Source organism: Vollenhovia emeryi, unplaced genomic scaffold (genome assembly GCF_000949405.1).
Source record: "Vollenhovia emeryi isolate VEMERY1.0 unplaced genomic scaffold, V.emery_V1.0 DF939205.1, whole genome shotgun sequence".
NCBI classification, from domain to species: domain Eukaryota; kingdom Metazoa; phylum Arthropoda; class Insecta; order Hymenoptera; family Formicidae; genus Vollenhovia; species Vollenhovia emeryi.
Window position 1 is genome coordinate 412,145 of NW_011967161.1, and position 18,815 is coordinate 430,959.

General features: G+C 38.5%; 2 protein-coding genes across 6 annotated transcripts; one reads left to right on the forward strand and one right to left on the reverse strand.

The window, feature by feature from the left end:
- Window positions 1-140: 140 nt before the first annotated feature.
- On the reverse strand, window positions 141-18,126 carry LOC105561579 (oxysterol-binding protein-related protein 8). 5 transcript variants are annotated; one of them, XM_012011675.1, is made up of 16 exons: window positions 17,831-18,126; window positions 12,353-12,481; window positions 10,459-10,511; window positions 10,061-10,291; window positions 9,838-9,982; window positions 9,200-9,421; window positions 7,335-7,492; window positions 6,982-7,160; window positions 6,709-6,886; window positions 4,097-4,193; window positions 3,798-3,994; window positions 3,548-3,673; window positions 3,231-3,479; window positions 2,959-3,126; window positions 1,808-1,980; window positions 141-1,677 (listed from the first exon to the last, which is right to left on the reverse strand). In XM_012011675.1, exons 1-16 carry the CDS (start codon window positions 17,967-17,969, stop codon window positions 1,449-1,451), a joined length of 2,673 nt encoding a protein of 890 aa, XP_011867065.1. In that variant the 5' UTR covers window positions 17,970-18,126; the 3' UTR covers window positions 141-1,448. The 5 variants fall into 5 exon arrangements, with proteins under 5 accessions (XP_011867065.1, XP_011867064.1, XP_011867068.1 ...); XM_012011674.1 differs by having other exon boundaries at window positions 7,335-7,546; XM_012011678.1 differs by lacking the exon at window positions 17,831-18,126 and adding an exon at window positions 16,782-16,789 and having other exon boundaries at window positions 7,335-7,546.
- Window positions 4,200-6,696, forward strand: LOC105561578. Its single transcript, XM_012011673.1, has 2 exons — window positions 4,200-4,602; window positions 4,753-6,696. The coding sequence occupies exons 1-2, from the start codon at window positions 4,489-4,491 to the stop codon at window positions 6,496-6,498; spliced, it is 1,860 nt and encodes a 619-aa protein (XP_011867063.1). The 5' UTR covers window positions 4,200-4,488; the 3' UTR covers window positions 6,499-6,696.
- Window positions 18,127-18,815: the final 689 nt, after the last annotated feature.

The window sequence follows — 18,815 nt, forward strand, 5'->3', positions numbered from 1 at the left end:
ATAAGTTGCATATACACTATTTTTTAAATTCTCACCAAATTGTAACTTTTTTTCTACCAAAAAACTATTTAAAATCAGTAATTTATTTTAATCGTGACTATAATGGCATTATTGTGACTAAAACATTGTTCCGCTCACTCTTCGAAAAGATCAATACTTCAGTTATATTATACATCGAAATTTACATGCGCATTTAGCTTACATTTTAACACATGTAGTTTTCTTTGCGTACATATAATATTAGTGGTATTAATTGATAATAGTTTAAAGTAAATATATATGTGCTTTTCCTAATATATATTAGGAAAAGCTTTGCCTCTTCCTTTTTATAATTAAAAAACAAGTTAATAAAATATTAGTGTAATTAAAAAATATATGCAGACAATGACCAGATAAAATCATTTTTAATATACAATTAAAAAGTACTAGTGTAAATTAATATACTAAAATGCCTTTCGGCGAATTATTTACGTTTCTCTTATAATTTTTAAATAATTCGTGCGTAATTACATAATTAGGTAACATGTCATAAAATGGTTTAGTAAACTATACTATTTTATTGAATTTAAAGTTTCCAAAAATTACATAAATATGCTTAATGATTGTTTAAAAATCTTGTCGTGTCCAATGTAATATCAAGCGAATTGCATAGATTCCTTCATATGTACAAGTCTGATACTATTACTACATTATCAAGATATCACATGACAAGCTTAGCGGTAAATAAAATACAAAATATCATAAGCTTCCTATGCTAGAGTTTTAGGGAAAATTTTAATGAATATTATATAGAATATTCCGACACAAATTAACCGATAGTCAACCAAAGGTAATCGATTTACAAATATAAGTGAGACAGCTTAATGTAGATTATTAAAAATTTGATATCACATCAGAATCAAATTACAATACGCTATTACATCATATATTAATACAGATTTGAATATAGCGGGATTCATAATAAATTAGTTGCGAAAATGACGTCTGAACAATATTTTTACAACAATTACGTAATTATATTACAATTTGGTACCGGCTGGTTGCAATAGTAATATTAGTAATTCGAGAACTATTATAGCTCTTCCAGCATTATACCTAAGCCCTATATACAGTATAAGCTCATATTAGATTGTTAGTTGTTCTATACTTAAATTTTCTTACCTCTGCAACTATAACAAAATACCATTGCACTGGATCTAACATATAGAATTTTTGTCTAATATATTTTTTTCTCTTGATATCTTATTTCTATATCGATGAGAATGCGTCGCATATATCGAGCTTGAAATAACAATTATATTTTTTCCGCAAAACGATTCACTTCACCATGATTATGAGGTACCGACACCACACTGCAAGAATTGTAGGAAATAGGAAAACGATTGATACATTCGTATCATTCAACGAGTGTGACACAAAAGCTGTGGAAAACGATCTTATTAAATCCCTCAACCTTTTGGATCGTTATTCCATATGTTTACAAAATATTGCACGCAGAAAACAATAACAATAATAAGTAAAGTTTCCACGAAACTTTTGAACATATTTATGTTGTGATGCTGTTCTCCAGACTCTCTTTGCTTCCTTACAACTTGCTCTACAATCAGCTGTATACGATTCAATTTTTCACCATGATCTATCATTTGATGCTCTATTCCTTTCATTATGTCAATTAACCTAAAATGAGTAATATTTAAATATTATTAGAGATTATAGAGAAATGTTATGCACATTATAAAGTTAATGTTTCACGATGCTTTTTATAGTTATATCTTATATATTGTAAGTTATATTTTAATATTCTTACCTAGCAGTTGAACGTCTTCTTTTTCCTATGGATTGACTAGAATCAGTATGTGCTTCTGCAGATGAGCTTCCAGAGTCATGAGCTCCTGTCAAAGGCATATTATTTGATAGTTGTCTCTTAGAAGATTTGAGCACTGATAAGGAGGAACGTGATTCAGCTTGTAACAATGGAATCTGCAATTATTTATAATTTAGATAATTAATTGAACTTAAATAGGTGACATACATTTAAACAGCTTCATGCGTGGTTAATGTGCTAACGTGGATGTTTCTTAAGTTTAAAATCTAGCTAGAAATCTTATTGATTAATTTTTAAAGCTACACATATATCTTGTCTTTTTTGTTGGGTAGCCATTTAGTACTCAAGCTATTTAAACAAATGCTTTTTGAATTATATTAAATATACGTAGTAATTAAAACGCAAATAAATTAAAATAATACAATGCGTCAATGAAAAGAGATAAGATCTTAATTATTTGTTAAAAACAAAAATATATAGTAATAAATACTAAAAGCATCTTTCTATTAGTCTACATAATTTTTTGTTTTTATTATTCACACGTGCTAGATTATAAATTTATTTTTATTCTATTTAATTGATTTTAGTATCTTTCATATTTCTTCTCTGATAAAGGCAACATGACTTTTATGATATGTACCGTTTTTTGCTTCAGAAAGATGACGATACATGTATGATGTTCAAAATTATAGAAAATTATATACATACTCGTATATTAAAATATTATAGACTCTTACGCTATATACAACCGTCTAAGATATCTATCTAAACTTACTTTAAATGTATAATAATTTTAGATTTATGGGACCACGTAATAGAATCTTAAAACTAACGAATAATTACGCAAAAATTATAGTAAGTTGATTAATACAATAATAACACAATATTATATGCCAAAGTAAACTACAAAGTTAAGCGACACGTCCAGTTTATTATAAACATCAGAGCTGCATACAATCTATTCAAATCCATAGGTAGCAAACAGAATAAAGTAGTATAACATGCAGTTGTTTAGTAGTACTACCGGCGCAAGTAGACACATAAAGCGGTTAAAGTAATTATTACTTATAGAAAGATGTGTACAAATGTTAAAACAGCATGCACAGTGTAAACTACATTTTACATCGCTGTACCTGTGACTGTGGTTCAGTAGAAACAATACTACCAGTACGCATAATAGGTGTTTTATGCCTGGTTTTTGTGCGCACTACATAATCTTCTTCGTATTGTACCACATCATTTCTCGGATCCCACGGTCTTACATCAGCATGTCGATAAACCCAATTTCCAGTTATAATGTCCTAACGGAACCGGAAAAAATTGGAAATTATTTTACAAACATTAATATACGATGAATAACTGACATGTCCAGAAATGTCATGTGTAAAAGCACTGTGTATCATACTTGAACGAAATATTTTGGGATCCATTCTTGTCCTAGACTCTTTCGCTCTTTAGCGCGTTCTCTTTGTGCTTCCTCAAGTCGAGTCTTAGCCTCAGTAGCGGCAACCTGATCGTCCGCATTAATAGCGTGTGTAACAGCTAGCCACAACTTTTCGCTTTCCCACGGTCCCTGATGTTCCATAGGAACGGAAAATTTCCTCAATCTCTTTTTACGTACTTCCGGAGTCGGATTAAAGAAAACATTTTCCTGCTGCAAAATAAAACATTATATTAATAGCTATCTAAAATCCATCGATTAAGATTCAAGTTTTATCTTACTCCTGTCCGCTTGTCTGTTATTAAAATCAATCCATCCCAATATCCCGAAATAGTAGCTAGTGTTTCCTTTCCAAGACGTATTCGTCCCACAACTTGATTCATTAATTCCGTACCGCCAAGAAACGGCTAAAAATATTATTTTTATCACATATTTTTGATTAATGAATTAACATTATTTCTAAGCAAATTAACATAATTAAACATTATTAGATGCCATAATGTAAATGCAACAAAATATGCTATTTATTACCTTGAGTTTAAACTCTAATTCAGTGTGATAGCCGGTTTTCTCGCATATTATGTTTACTTTTCCACCAAGTTCCATCGATAGTGTTCCCATAAGAATGCCCTTGCAATGTGCATAAGGAATTGTCATTGTATAATCTTCACCTCTCGGCAGCATCGTTAATACGGCGATACCATCCAAAACTGCAGAAGTTGAATTTCCTGCAAAAATTCGATATGTACAGTATAAATAATGTTACCAATATACAAGCATCGGATAGAAGCATTAATATTATTATATTTTATAGAAAATTAATTATTCACCATAAAATTTAGACTTTGCAATAATCGTAGCGCCAATTGTAAATCCATCTTGGCGATTTGTCACATAAAATCCTGAGATAGGTGGATGATGCGACAGCTAGCAGAAACATTTAGACACATGCGTTAAGATATAATACTAATCTATAAAGAAAAGTTAATAATTGGCTGCATATTGACTCTAAGTTGGTTTAAGAAAATTTATTATTGCAGATGGAGAATTTCAGCAATATTGCGACAATATCGATAAAATGTAATATTGTTAACCCTAGAACGCACAACCGGGGTCGATTCAGACCTTCGGCGAATTTGGAACTACGCTCCTGAGCTAGCGAGTGGCATTATCGACTCACGACCTGGTCCATAATTCATTTCAACTCTCTGAAAGTAAAGCTATGTCGGTCGCAGCGTTAGTTGTTCGCTGGCTGGCAGTGACGCAGCACCGTCACACAGCGTGGGTGGGGTCGATATTGACCCCAGTTGTGAGTTGCCATTTGTGTTTTGTGGCGGTAAGCTAATTTTATATTTTTTGCTAGAATCAATATATTTCATGTATTATTACGTAATCTGAGCATAGTCATAAATATTATTTAAGACGAAATATCACACAACTTAGTCGATAAACATCCCGTTGCCTATAGAAGATTGACATTTCGCAGAAAATGGCTGGGCGATATAATTTGAGACCCATATCAGCGCTCGCTGAAACTCTCAGAGCGACTGAGAGAGAACAAGCATCCGATATTCCTTCCGAGGAAGAAGATCATGCGGTGGAATTCAGTGGATCGGAGTCGGAGGAAGACGCTGACGAAATATCCGAGCAATCGGACGAAGGTGACTCTAGAGAACGTTTGAATCGTGCCCGAAGGCCAAGCATCATTCATGGAGAAGATGGCCACCGGTGGTATACGACACCGCGGCAACGATCCCAGAGCCGGCAAAATATTCCGGTATCTTATGTGCCAGGTCCGGTTGGTGAGGCAAGACGAGCCAGCACTCCTCTTCAAACGTGGAGCTTGTTGTTCCCCGATTCCCTCATTGAAAAGATTGTCCGTCATACGAATGAAGAAATTCTTCGTTATCGAGATTGGCTTGAAATCAATGATGATCAACATGACACGTACTCCGAAGTTGGAATTGTGGAAATCAAAGCGTACATCGGGTTATTGTACTTGTCGGGTCTCCAGAAGACATCGCACACCGATCTTGATGATCTATGGAGCCCCGAATACGGCTCCATAATGTACCCATCAACGATGTCGCGTGATCGGTTCTTCGTAATTACGAGAAATTTACGCTTTGACGATAAAACCACAAGGGATGAGCGAAGAGAAACCGATAAATTCGCTCCAATCCGTGAGCTGTGGGAACAATTCATATCGAATTGTACTAAATATTACAATCCAGCCTCATACTGCACAATTGACGAACAATTAGTTCCTTTTCGCGGACGATGTCCATTCAAAGTGTATAATGGCGGCAAGCCCAATCAGTCTGGCATGAAGATCGTTATGCTAAATGACTCGGGGACGTTCTACATGTTCTCTGCTGAGCCATACGTGGGAAGAGTCACAACAGAGGAAGGGGAGAGTATCCAATCTTATTACATCCGGAAGTTGTCACAGCCGCTGCACGGAACGAAAATAAATATAACATGTGACAATTGGTTCTCGTCAATACCAATTTTTGAGAAGATGCTGACAGAGCATTCAATCACGATGGTCGGAACACTTCGAAAAAACAAACGCGAAATTCCCGACTATTTCCGAAGCGCAGGACCTGTGCCATCGTCGAAATTCGCATTTGATGAGAGAATGACTCTGGTGGTCCACACTCCGAAACGAAATAAAATCGTCATGTTGCTCTCGACCTTCCATGATTGTGCAACAATCAATCAGGAGACTCAAAAGCCGGAGATAATTCATTTTTATAATTCAACAAAAGGAGGTACCGATTCATTCGATCAAATGTGCCATGAATATTCGACGGCTCGAAAGACTCTACGGTGGCCCACGAGGATATGGCATGCGATGCTTGATCAAGGAGGAATTAACGCCTTTATCCTTTACAACTTCAACGCTAATCTAGAAGCCTTGGACAGGAGGAAGTTCCTAAAAAATCTAATAAAAGCCCTAGTGGAGCCGCACCTGCGAGCAAGACTACAATTGCCCAATTTTCGTCGTGAGCTTCGTTTCAACATCCATACGATTCTTGGGCAAGGAGAGAGGCCCGTGAAACAAGTCGGCCAAAAGAAGCGCGCAAGATGTAGCTTGTGTCCCAGGGCACAGGATCGCAAGTCTCAGATGTATTGCGAAATGTGTCACCGAACCGCCTGCGAAGATCACAGAGTTGTCTTCTGCTGCGATTGTGCGAGTTATGCGAATTATGCGAGACATTGCGATTAAATAAGTATTTTTCCCATTCCATCCCATTACCATTCTCTTCTTTATTAAAAAATGAAGAAATTAATGTATTATTAAGGCCCTTTATCTCTGTAGGACCGGTTTTACGATCAAAAAAAGCGTGGGGTCGATATTGACCCCAGTTATGAGTTAAAAGGTAAAAAAAATGACGTGTGAGTTCTAGGGTTAATGTAATATCTTCTGAGTCATTACTTGTTCGGCCAAATAAAATGTTCTTGAACCATTGGGATGTTGCCAATAGCAGCGGAATGTTTCGCCCAAAAGCGGATTGTATGGCTTCTTCAATCCTTGTGGTTTCTTGTAAAATCCCGATAAGTACCACTTCACTACGGCTTTCATACGCGTAAATGCATCATCTTCCAACACTGCTCTGTAAAACGAAATAAAATTCAAAAATGATGATTAATATATTATGCGTATTCGCACAAAAATCGTGACGTAGATGTACTGCTACGTTTTACTAACTGGGACAATAAATCAGCATGATAATACGAATCAGCCAGTTTTTCCAGAAATGAACGCGATTCCAAAATAAATGTTGGCAATACAACTTTAGACAGATCCATGCCGGGACGAACTTGTTTCATTAAGAACCATATTAAAGACTTTTGCTCTTCCTGCAGTTCCGTAACGACTTCGCCGGCCTGTTAATTAATAACGGTACAGTATTACAGAAAATAAATGAACACATTACACATTTATGATAAAAGTAAAATAATTCAAGAAAAAAAGAAACTGTTGTGAAGAACGAAATGTGGGTGAATTATAGATATAGTTTATTCTAATTAAGAATTGTGCTGTGCAAAGGTAATGCTTACCGTTCCAAAGATTTCATTTTCATTAGCTACGTATGGCGTTTCGGTGATTGGTTCTGACGATTGATCTTCCTTGGCCGATGCCTCAGACTCGCTGTCCGATGCACTGATTTCAGCATCAGCTACTACTCCATTCTCGGGCTGACTAATATCGTCCAGGTCTGTATGCGAGGTGTATACAGGATCTAGCGTTACTACTTGACGGGTATCATACTCTAAGACATGGACAGAAGGAACGGTCATGCGACGTGCTGGGGAAATTGGTAGATGAGATGCAGAGGCAAAATATGAGGAACCAGATGGCTGATTATCGCCACCGTCTGGTTCGTCATTGGGAATGGAAGATGCAACATTTTCTTGATCTGTGCCAGGTGTGGGAGATCGGTCAAGTAAGAGTTTTTCCCAATATGCGACTGCATAATAAAGATGTTGAAACATTGGGGTTGGTGAGGGGCAAACGCTTCTAAAATTGCGAGTTAAAGCAGGTGAGAGTGATTGCGGGCAAGATAACAGACGTCTCTGAGGAGTCGTAGGTGCTCTTGGGGCATAGCGACTTAAATATACTGTTGGTGTACAAAGCAGGATAGCAGACAAATAGAAAAAGAAGAGTAATGGTAAACGATCATTATTAATGTAATTTATAAATTTAAATATCTGAAATTACATTAATTCTTAAAAAATTTCAAAATTTCAAGATGGTCATATTTAAAAACGTAAAAATATTCCTATGCTAAATGTTCCAATACAAATCCGTGAATAATTTACAAATTGCTCTTGTCGTAGCGCCAATGAATTTCTTTGAGTTAAACAAGTCGAAAATAACGTTTTGCAAATTAAAGATTACAAATAGATCTCAACATTTTAATGCTCATTATCTTCAAAGAATCAAATTAAATGGAATTATAATTTTGGTACTAATTTTTTTAACATTTAAAATTAAAAAACAGCGAAATATATTGAGCCGTCAAAATCTCATTGAAGAAATTACTTATCAACTTATCGTATAATTAATCATTAAAGTTTATTGAACAACAAAGTTCGTTGGAACGATATTTTCAGACAAAAATTACATTTAAAAGCTAAAGGCAATGTACATAAACAGTTACATAACATTAGAGAAAATCTCATATGTTATTAAAAAACTTATTAATCCTTTTACGCGATTTTGTTTGGTTATATGAAACTGATAAAAGAAAGTTATTTGAAATTAATTAAATACTTTCGTCAATAGGGGTGCAAATTGACAAATCACCATGCATCATTCACAAATTGTACTTCTTAACAACATACTTTTCTAATTATTAAATATCTTTATAAATCCAATTCTCTATTTATACTGTTCTATCAAAAATATCGATTGCCCTTTCACCTTCTCTTGTTTCATATAAAAATTTCGATACGTAATAAATGTGTTATACTTGATAAATGTGTCAATAATATTGTTACGTTTATATTATATAGCTTTATATTTGAATTGGTAGCCAACAGTTTGCATTTTGTATAGCAATCGTTAATAAAATATGATTGTGTATAAAAATTTTATAACATTAATGTTAGTACGATGTTCTCCAAATCCAATGTAGAATAGATTTATTTTAATAGTATTAATAATGAGGCACTATTAAAGCATATAAAAAAACAGATAAGTCCAAGAATATTTTTACTATAAATAATTAACTTCAAATTGATTAATCCATGGATGAAGAAACATGCGGAAAGTTTATAAAATTCTAATATAAGCGCTACTACATTGTTCGAAATTCCATTTCGTAAAAGTTTCGTTTAAACGCAGGAAATTCCTTATTACAAATTACATTTAAATACCTTTTAAATATAGTAAGTAGGAAGGCTATGTCAATGATACTGACCATGATCATCAAAGTGCTTTTCATAATCAGCCTCGCTCCATTGAGTTTCATGAGTGGTGGTCGCATCGTGTGGCAAAGGACGCGGTAATGCGCTTGTCGAGCGCACTATTAACGAAGAACAGCGTAACGACAATTCAAGTGCGTCCAACCAACATTTGCCAGCCGCTTGGGACGGTGCTCGAAAGATTAAGTAAGATGTTGGCAAAGGCTGTACAACAGCACCTGGAAAATATTAATTTAATTATATAATTAAACTAAAATAATTTTTAAATAAAGTAAATAACTAACTCGTATATAATTATAATTCTTTGTAATTGTTTATAAAATTGTACAACGTACATATTTATCACACAATTGGATTATAATATAAAGCCAACGGCACACGACACTATTTTTCTTACTGGATTGCTTACGAGAGCCAATTAGGATTCAGCCTTAAGTCATCTGATTTAAAACTCTGCATCCTTATTGGTTCTCGTAAGCAATCCAGTAGGGAAAATAGTATCGTGCGCCGTTGGCTTAAGTATTATCAATTACAATAATGTGTGTGTGTGTGTGTGTAAAAAATTGCTACGTGCAAGAGGTGCAAGATATATATGTAAAATATGCATGTAACAGTGATACCAAGATATATATACCAATAGTTTCTTTCTCCGGCCCTCGAGGAGCCCATATAGATTGCTCCAAAGGATGAAATACTTTAAAACAAAATCCATCTTTCTTACTCGGACGTTCTATGACTTGACATGTATTGAGTAGTACCGTTCCCACCCAGTGGTTACTCTGTAATGAATATATAATCGTAGGATACCTTACAAGTAAGAAGGGCGCGATTGAAAAATGAGAAATGCAAATACGAACCTTTATTTTTGGACTTTTATACAGCAACAATAATCCAGGTTTCAGAATACACCATAGCTTGGTCCAACTTTTCAATGTGCCGCGAACTTTTAACCAGTCACTCATAACAATAACGGTTGGATCTCTGAAAGAACTTAAAAGTTCGTCGGCTACTCTTTTCTTTTCCATTCGATAATTCTTTCTCTGAGCCTTGTACGATTCCTTTCGCGTTAATTTGCAGGAATCCATCGACTAGAAACGTCATAAAAATGTTGTTCATTTTAAATGCATATTCAAATGAGAATGAACCATATCCTGTCGTATTTTAAATAATTAAAATGCAAAACAATAAGTGCAACCGAGAAGTAGATTTGATTTCTGAAGCAACCTCTATGATAAATAAATAGGGGATTATTTACCTTGTCTGACGAATTATCCATTTTTTGATTACCTTCGCCCATTCCAGAGATTCCTATAACATACACAATTTTGTGTAATTATGCTTAGCACAGTCGTAATTAAATGCCTACGCAGAATGTATACGTACAGTTTAGTCTTTAGAAATTTTCAAATTTTAGTATACTTAAGAAAGTTTATTTTTTAATATATCGTTACACTAATACTGTTACTTCGATCCATAAACGATCTGAATAAACATTTAGAAATGAGATTAGTGTCATATTAGTTTTAAAACACAATTTAGCATATGTAAAATTACATATTTCGTATATTGTATATTTTTATTCTGTTAACACACACAGCTTAAAGATATAATTTTTCACAAACCGGACAAGTTATCGATTCTTTTCATAAAACCAAATATTAAATCGCATATTAGACGATTTGAATTGAAGGATAAGACAAAACCCAAGTATTACATTTTTAGAGAGAAGTAATGCACACTCGTGCATTATGGAAATAAATAAAGATTACCACACTCTTTTTACAATAAAAGTGATGCAAATGTACATAATATGTTATTCCATATTAGTCTTATGTAAATGGAATCTTATGTAATCACGCATTCATCCAACTAAAATAGTACAAAATAACACAGACATTACGTTTTCTACGCCATCAGTGAACAAATCAAGATAATCCGTTGTTGTAACTCAAGAACAACAGTCAATGTTCAATTTAACATTTATTTCTATTATCCGGTAGCTTAATCAATATTCTTTACACGTTCCACATATTTGGGACAACTAAAATTTATAAAATATGTATTCCGCAAAAATATACAGGGCGATAATGTTCAACAGTGCATGAGAGGAAAATTATCTTGATTCGTGCTACGAGTTTATCACAAATGAGTTACAGTTATATCAAGTTGTTCTTTTCTTCTTCTGTTTAAATATACGTTTACTGACTCGTGGTATATACGTTTTTACGACTTTTAAACCGTATAAAACAAAGTATATGTGACACAGAAAAATCAGATTTTCGAAAATTATTATATCAAATCCGTTATTATGTTAATATATGCACAATGTACAGTGAGTTTTGCAAGATTCGCATCAAGTCTCGCACAAAGACGTTCAGTCGATTCTAAAATAACTTAAAATCTGTTATTTTTCCAATTTAGATCACGCGATCCAGTTGCAGACTCAAGCGTAATTATTCAAACATAAAAGAAATTGAACGTATCAACTTTCAAAGATGCAAACCAATTAGATATTATCGCAGCAAGTCATGCGCAGAAGGAAATACTCACTACCTCACGGAGACAGATTTAATGTAAGAAATCAAATTTTGGAAGGCAGCATGCAATATGTTTCCTCCGAAAGGACAAACACCATTTACCAGTCTATAAAGGTGTAATTAAATTTGACGCAAGCTCTCGTGAAACAACTCGTACGCTACAATAAACACTTCTACTGTTACATTACTACTGACATTGAGTTATATAATCAGATCAGTGTACACGCACTGTCTTACGTCAATGATAATTAGTTATTAGCTGAATAAACACTTCTCGCGTATCTCAAGCCTGTTTGACGACCAAGTCAAAAAAGTGCGGGCAATAAAGCATGAAAATGACGTTAGACGCACGTCGGGAGAAGCTCGAAAGTTTGCAAAGAAAAATTGCATGTAAAACGGGACGCAAACGTTCGGGAAAGAGAGCTACGCAAAGCCATACGCGGTCTCAGGCGATTTCTCTAGCGTGTCTACGTCTATTACGCCGCCAGAGTAAAAGCTGTACAACGCCAATGAAATTTTGGGAGAGCTACTTGCAACCGTTCAGAGTTATCCCAAACTATAGAGCAACGACGTTATTGTAATACACTTTCCAATATATTTCTGGGTTTATACCTGGAGAGACTGGAGGTGCACCGGCGGTAATATTTATGCTTGTCGAAAGGGACTCGGTTGATGGAAGTTTAGGTAATGGTGTAGACTGTGCTTGGACGCTGCCTCTTCGGGGTTGCCGGTCCGCTGGTTCTACATATTTAGCACTTATTCAATTGCACGCTCGATAATTCATTACCATCACACCTTACGTCTCACATCGGCTGCGTTCGGGGAGACGCTATTTAGCGCTATGAGCGTGCTCTGTTCTTGTTACTTGCAAGAGTTGAACAATGACAGAGCACGCTCATAGCGCTAAATAGCATCTCCCCGAACGCAGCCATCGAAACCGTTCTCTCAAACAAACTACTCTCGGTCGACTAGCCGGGATTCGTGTCCTCTACGTTTTACAAACAGGTGAGATTAACATACATAGGCGATGGAGGAGGAACGTCGTAACGTTATTACCCTTTGTGCGATGGACGAAATGACGGTTCGCGGCAAGACAAAAAAAAAAGAAAGAAAGAAGAAAAACCCGCGCGGTCGAATGAGATTATCGCATGTTTGTCTACTCCATTCGTCGCATATGTAATCGAAAAGAACGGGAAAAAAAAGAAAGAAAGGGGGACGTACATGCTTAATTTACACGTGCGCGATAGAGAACATGCCTCAACTTCGCGTTTTGCTACATGCAGCTAAGCGCGGATTGCACAGCGACATACATTTATACAAAAGAATGCAAATCCGCAAAACAATGTAATCAACAATACGTCATCGTCAAATAGCATTTTTCGCGCTTTCCATTCAGCGAACGTCGGCCTGTCCTCTTTCGACATCCGGCGAGCAACAGGGATAAAAGGATTTGCGTCAACTTGTGTCGGTAAATGGAAAGCACCGATCGTTTCCACGGATGTTTCGACGAGCGCGCCGGGCCTAATCTTATAACAATGCGCTCTCTGCCGCCAGAAACGTTCTATTCTATTTGCCAGCCGTTGGTCGTCATGCAATTTTTCTGCATTGTTTAATCAATTGCCGGCGTCGAATAATTCCTTACGTTCTGCATTATGTAAATTTATCGACTCGCACACATTTTTTGAACGCATCTATTGACTACAAAATCGAGCGTCTCTAGACGCAGATACAGCGCACGGTAGATTAGGCCTCGCGGCGTGCTACTAGATCATTAATAAAGATAATCTGGATACGTTTGCTGGTAAACACAGCCACACTTCTCTCCCCGTTGCCTCGTGCGTGTCGTGCTTTGTATATACATATGCGATAACAGCAGTGTCTCTGCGATAAAAAGAAACTCGTCGCGCGAAAGGTGTAATCCGGAGCATTGATTGAGCCCTCAGAGGATCCCCCGTTCGGGGGATTTCGTGGTGTGTCAACAAAACAGTAAAATCGCACGTCGTCCACGTCGTACGTGGGACAAAACCGGTGGAGAAATGGGTCGCGCACGCGAGTTACCATCGACAACAAACTACGGGCGCTTATACGTGGCAGTAGGGATTCCTGCTATAATATGAGAGAAATGGTTTGTTACACTCTCGCGTATTGATTTCCATTTTTCAGTCGGACGTGGCTGCGGTATGTATTTCATTCATATTAATAAGGCTGCCGCAACTGTGCACCTTCATTGTCAAGATTACTATGCGGTTTCATATATGAGATGTGTCACAAAACGGAGACACGCGAGCAATATATAAATATTCCTTCGATAAAACCGTTGTGTCAAACGTATTTCCCCTTCAAAGGGAATATCGAATTGTATTTAAGTGTACATTGTCACTTTCAGCTCGAGGGTCCCTTTAAAGTGTCCAAAATATTTTGGAAAAATCCATTTCCCTTGCGTTCAACGTAGTGAATTGGCAAGCTTCACTTTTAGCCCCGCCGACCGATGGTCCCTTTAAAGTGTCCACAATATTTTGGGTAAACCCATTTCCCTTGCATCAAGGCCCGAACAACACGCGTAGAAACCGAAGCAGCAAAACTCAAGACTCAAGGGAAATGACCAATGAGAGTCAAGAATGTAGGCAGCTATTTTGAAACTTGAGCAATGCTGAAAGTGCCGATAGTTCCGATTGGTTGAAGCTCTCAAGGCCCGGTTGCACCAACGTCATGGAATTTTAACTTTAGCTTAATTCACTCCCTGTCTCTTTCAAACTGTTTCCCTTAAGACCAAGTTCTAGCTCCAAGAAATGTGTAGCCAATCAACTTGCAGCTATTCCATAAAAGCTGCTCGAAACTAGAACTTGGACCAGGTTCTAGCATCGTGGACGCAAGCCTTGACATCGTGGACATGGGCCTTTAAACCGGATCTACAACAGGTGTAGTAAGCCTTAAGCCGTAAGAAATTGATCAATCACAGGCGATTATTCTGCTCACTTCAGACTGTGATTGGTCAATTTCTTACGGCTTAAGGCTTACTACACCTATTGTAGACCCGGCCTGAGCCCCAGTCTGCGATAGTTGATTTAAGCCCGAAGAAATTGTCAAATCACAGTCGAGTATTCTTCTCATTTTCGACTGTGATTGGTCAATTTCTTCGGGCTCAGCGCTTTAAATCGTCTATTGTAGACTGAGACTTTGTGCGGCGTCTACAATGAGATCTTCAAGACGTAAGATTTAAGAAAGTGACCTATCGCAATCGAATGCGAGGAGAATAATCGACTGCGATTGGTCGTTTTCTCAAATCTTACGTCTTAAGGATCTCATTGTACGCGGAAAGAATTTTCTCTTAAAATTTACCCCGAAAGTTATGTAATCGTGGGACAACATGGCATTTTGAAGAATTTTATGAGTTTTTTTACAATTTCTTAAATCTTAAATTTCTAAAATTCCTCAAATCTTAAATTTGAGGAAAAAATTGTCTCCGTGTAGACGCCGCATTAGAAGACAAAGAGTGAATTAAGCTAATTGTAAGATTAAAGTTAACCGACGTTGGTGTAACCGAGCCTTATGCGTCGTCTACAATGCATGGTGTAAGCCTGGAGTAAAAAGTAGGAGTAAGGAAATAAATCAATTTTATTTCTTCCTCCTACTTCAGCTCTTACGGTTACTCTCGGTGGATCAGAACGTCATCGGCCAGTGTTACAAATATTTTAAAAATTATGCCTGTATTTTAGTTTCCTTACACCAAAAGGTAAAAGTTACGGTCCTCTCTTACTCCTTACTTCAAGCTTACTCCACGTATTGTATACGACGCTATAGTCCTACTGCTTAAGTGTTTTTTTGTGCGTTTCCAGCTTTAACTGTATTGAATTGCATCGAAAGTTCCACCTTTAGCTCTGCCGATCGGGGATCCCTTGAAAATGTCTAATATATCTTGGGAAAACGCGCGAGGCTCGCGATCTGTTTTGTCGCGAAAATAAATACATCTCATTGTTGGGCAAACCCGGGTGCTCGCAAATAATGAACCGTAGCGCACAAATAGAAATGTCCCGGCCTGTGTGTACAAATACAGGCGTTATGTAAGTGTAAAAAAATTGCACGTAATCGGCAAGAGAGCGTTACATAAATCTGTTGGGCCTCGGGACACTAATGACAGGGAAATGTTCTGCGGAGCGACACGCCGCAATGACACGTCTATATTCTTAATTGACGTAGTTCAAGTGTCAATGGCAAGGTGCTGAAAATACGGTTTCACGAAGCTCGTGAATTTCCTTATAGGGAGACGCAGCTCTTTTTTTCTATCGCCCTCCCAATCTCACGTCTTCGAGTGCCTAGAGCCTAATCTACAATGCGCTTTCTGCATCTAATTGTAAGAAGCATTTTATTTTACGCAAAGCAAAACGCTTAAAAAAATTTGCCGACAATGTACAGCTTATCAACTTGCACAAATTTTTTAAACGTATTTACTGACCACAAAATAGAATGTTTCTAGACGCATTAGGCTTTAAGGCTAATCTACAATGTGCTCTTTGCATCTAGAAATATTCTATATATGTATTTGAGATAGAATGTTTCTAAACGCAACGAGCACATTGTAGATTAGGCTTAAAGCCTAATGCGTCTAGAAATATTCTATTTTGTATAAACAAATCGAACCGTTTAAAACCTTTGCCGACAATGTACGATTGTGCGGTGTATAACAATTTATCCACCTGCGCAAATTTTGAGATAGACTGTTTCTAGACGCATTAGGCTTTAAGGCTGATCTACAGTGTGCTCTTTGCGTCTAGAAACAGTCTATCTCAAAATTTGCGCAGGTGGATAAATTGTTATACACTGCACAATCGTATGTACATTGTCGACAAAGTTTCTAAGCGTTTCGATTTGTTTATATAAAATAAATGTTTCTATAACAAATAATAATACTAGGTGGCTCGTATCAGTTTAATAAATTTAAATAGGCCAATTAGTTTCACGAGCAACGTTGGTTTTAAAAGGTTTTTAATAGTTAATGTGCTATCATATTAGTCTTGACATTTAATACAGTAAAGAATCTAACGATATGTATAACGATCGTTTCGACATAACTTTGTCTTCTTCAGCGTGTACTTGTTTCAACTATAATAAGAAATTAAATATTACATGCCAATATTTGGTATGTGCAACTATAAAATCTTTGACGTTTAGAACTGTAAAGATTTTTATGTGCTATCTTATCGCTACTTGAAAGTCAGAACGATCCCACTTTTCGTGGAGAGATCAATTTCACTTCGTCAACTAAATGTTTCTAGACGCAACGAGCACATTGTGGGATCAGGCTTGAAGCCTAATGCGTCTAGAAACATTCTATTTTGTACAAACAAATCGAGCCGTTTAAAAACTTCGTCGATAATGTACGATTGTGCGGTGTGTAACAATTTATCCACCTGCGCAAATTTTGAGATATAATGTTTCTAGACGCCTTAAGCCCGTATCAGACTACAGACTCCCGACTCTGACCCGAATACTCGGACTTCCGACTCAGCGTTGGCCAATCATACTACAGGGACCTCAAAGTATTCGATAATATGATTGGCCAACGCTGAGTCGGGAGTCGGAGAGTCAGTAGTCTGATCAGAGTCGGGAGTCTGTAGTCTGATACGGGCTTTAGGCTTTAAGGCTGATCTACAATGTGCTCTTTGCGTCTAGAAACATTCTATCTCAAAACTTGCGCAGGTGGATAAATCGTACGGTGCACACTGCACAATCGTACATCGTCGACGTAGTTTTTAAGCGTTTCGACCCGTTTACACAGAGCGGAATGTTTCCAGAACGTATCAGGCTCACCCCGTGGACGGCTGCTTCCAATTCTATAATCTCTCGCGAGCCAAATACACTTGTCACGTCAAATAATTACGTTCGCTATTAAACAACGAGCGACAGCCCAGGCGCGCTATATGAATAATAAATCGACACCGCCGTGGCGTCTCGCGATAATTGAATTGTTTACATCCTGCGGCGTTACTGCACGCACGTCGTGACGCGCTATTACACGAATATATAGAACGTGTGACACGACAGGGACGGGGGGTGGGGTGGGGAGGGGGGAACGCGAGGCGGCACACTTACGGCTGAGGGAACGACTGACGTTCGGCGGTGTCATCGTCTTGAAGTTGTCCGCTGAACTCCCGACCGGCACGGAATGGGTCTCCGGCTGCGGACGTTGGTGCTCGCCGCCGGGCACCACGATCGGCTGCGAGCCGCTCATCGTACGGGTCTCTAGGATCGACAGTCCGCGTGAACCACGATCCCGCGCGGAGGACACGCGCTACATCTCTCTTCCGCGTCGGTCCGCGGCACGGTGGAGTGGGAAGAGGGGAGGGCGGGGAGGGGCAGTCCGTAAAGATAGATCCACGGGGAATAACAAGTCGCGCTGGACGAAGGATCGCCCGCGCGCGCGGAGGAACAGGCGGCCGCGCGTGTTTACCGAGTCGCACGTCCGGTCCGGCACGTATACAGACCGTTCAAAGGCGCGCGCGCGCGCGCGCGTGTGACGCGGCTCACCTCACGTCCGTTCGACAGACGGGACAGGGATACGTGTCAGTCGTCCATCGCGGCGGCGAATTACGCGGCGGAGGCAATTAGCGCGCGGCGCGGCGCGACATCGCGACGCGCCGTGCCGTGCCGTGCCGGCGCGGCGCTCTTCTCGCTCGAGTCGGTGCGCGGCTACACGCCGATCGCTCCTGCCCGTGGGTCAACCGCGCGTCGCAACGAGGCCGGACGAGATTACGACGTCGGCTCGCGGTACGGTACGGACGGTCGCCGCGAGGCGCGATCGCACACCATCGATCTACCCGCGCGCGGTCCACTCGTTCTCTCGGCCTGGCGGTTCCTGCGGGAGCGTACGAGCGAGAAGGAGAGAGATCGAGACGCAGAGAGAAGGAGCGAGTGCGCGTGCGCGCGCGCACACGCACGATGCCGACCGCGTCGCGACTGCAATGCAACTGCGCCTGGCCGGTCGAGCGCCCGCGTACGCGACTCCGACCGACGAGCTCCGAGCGACGGTGACGACGACGACGACTACGACGACTACGAGCTGTTTGCGCGCGGCGGT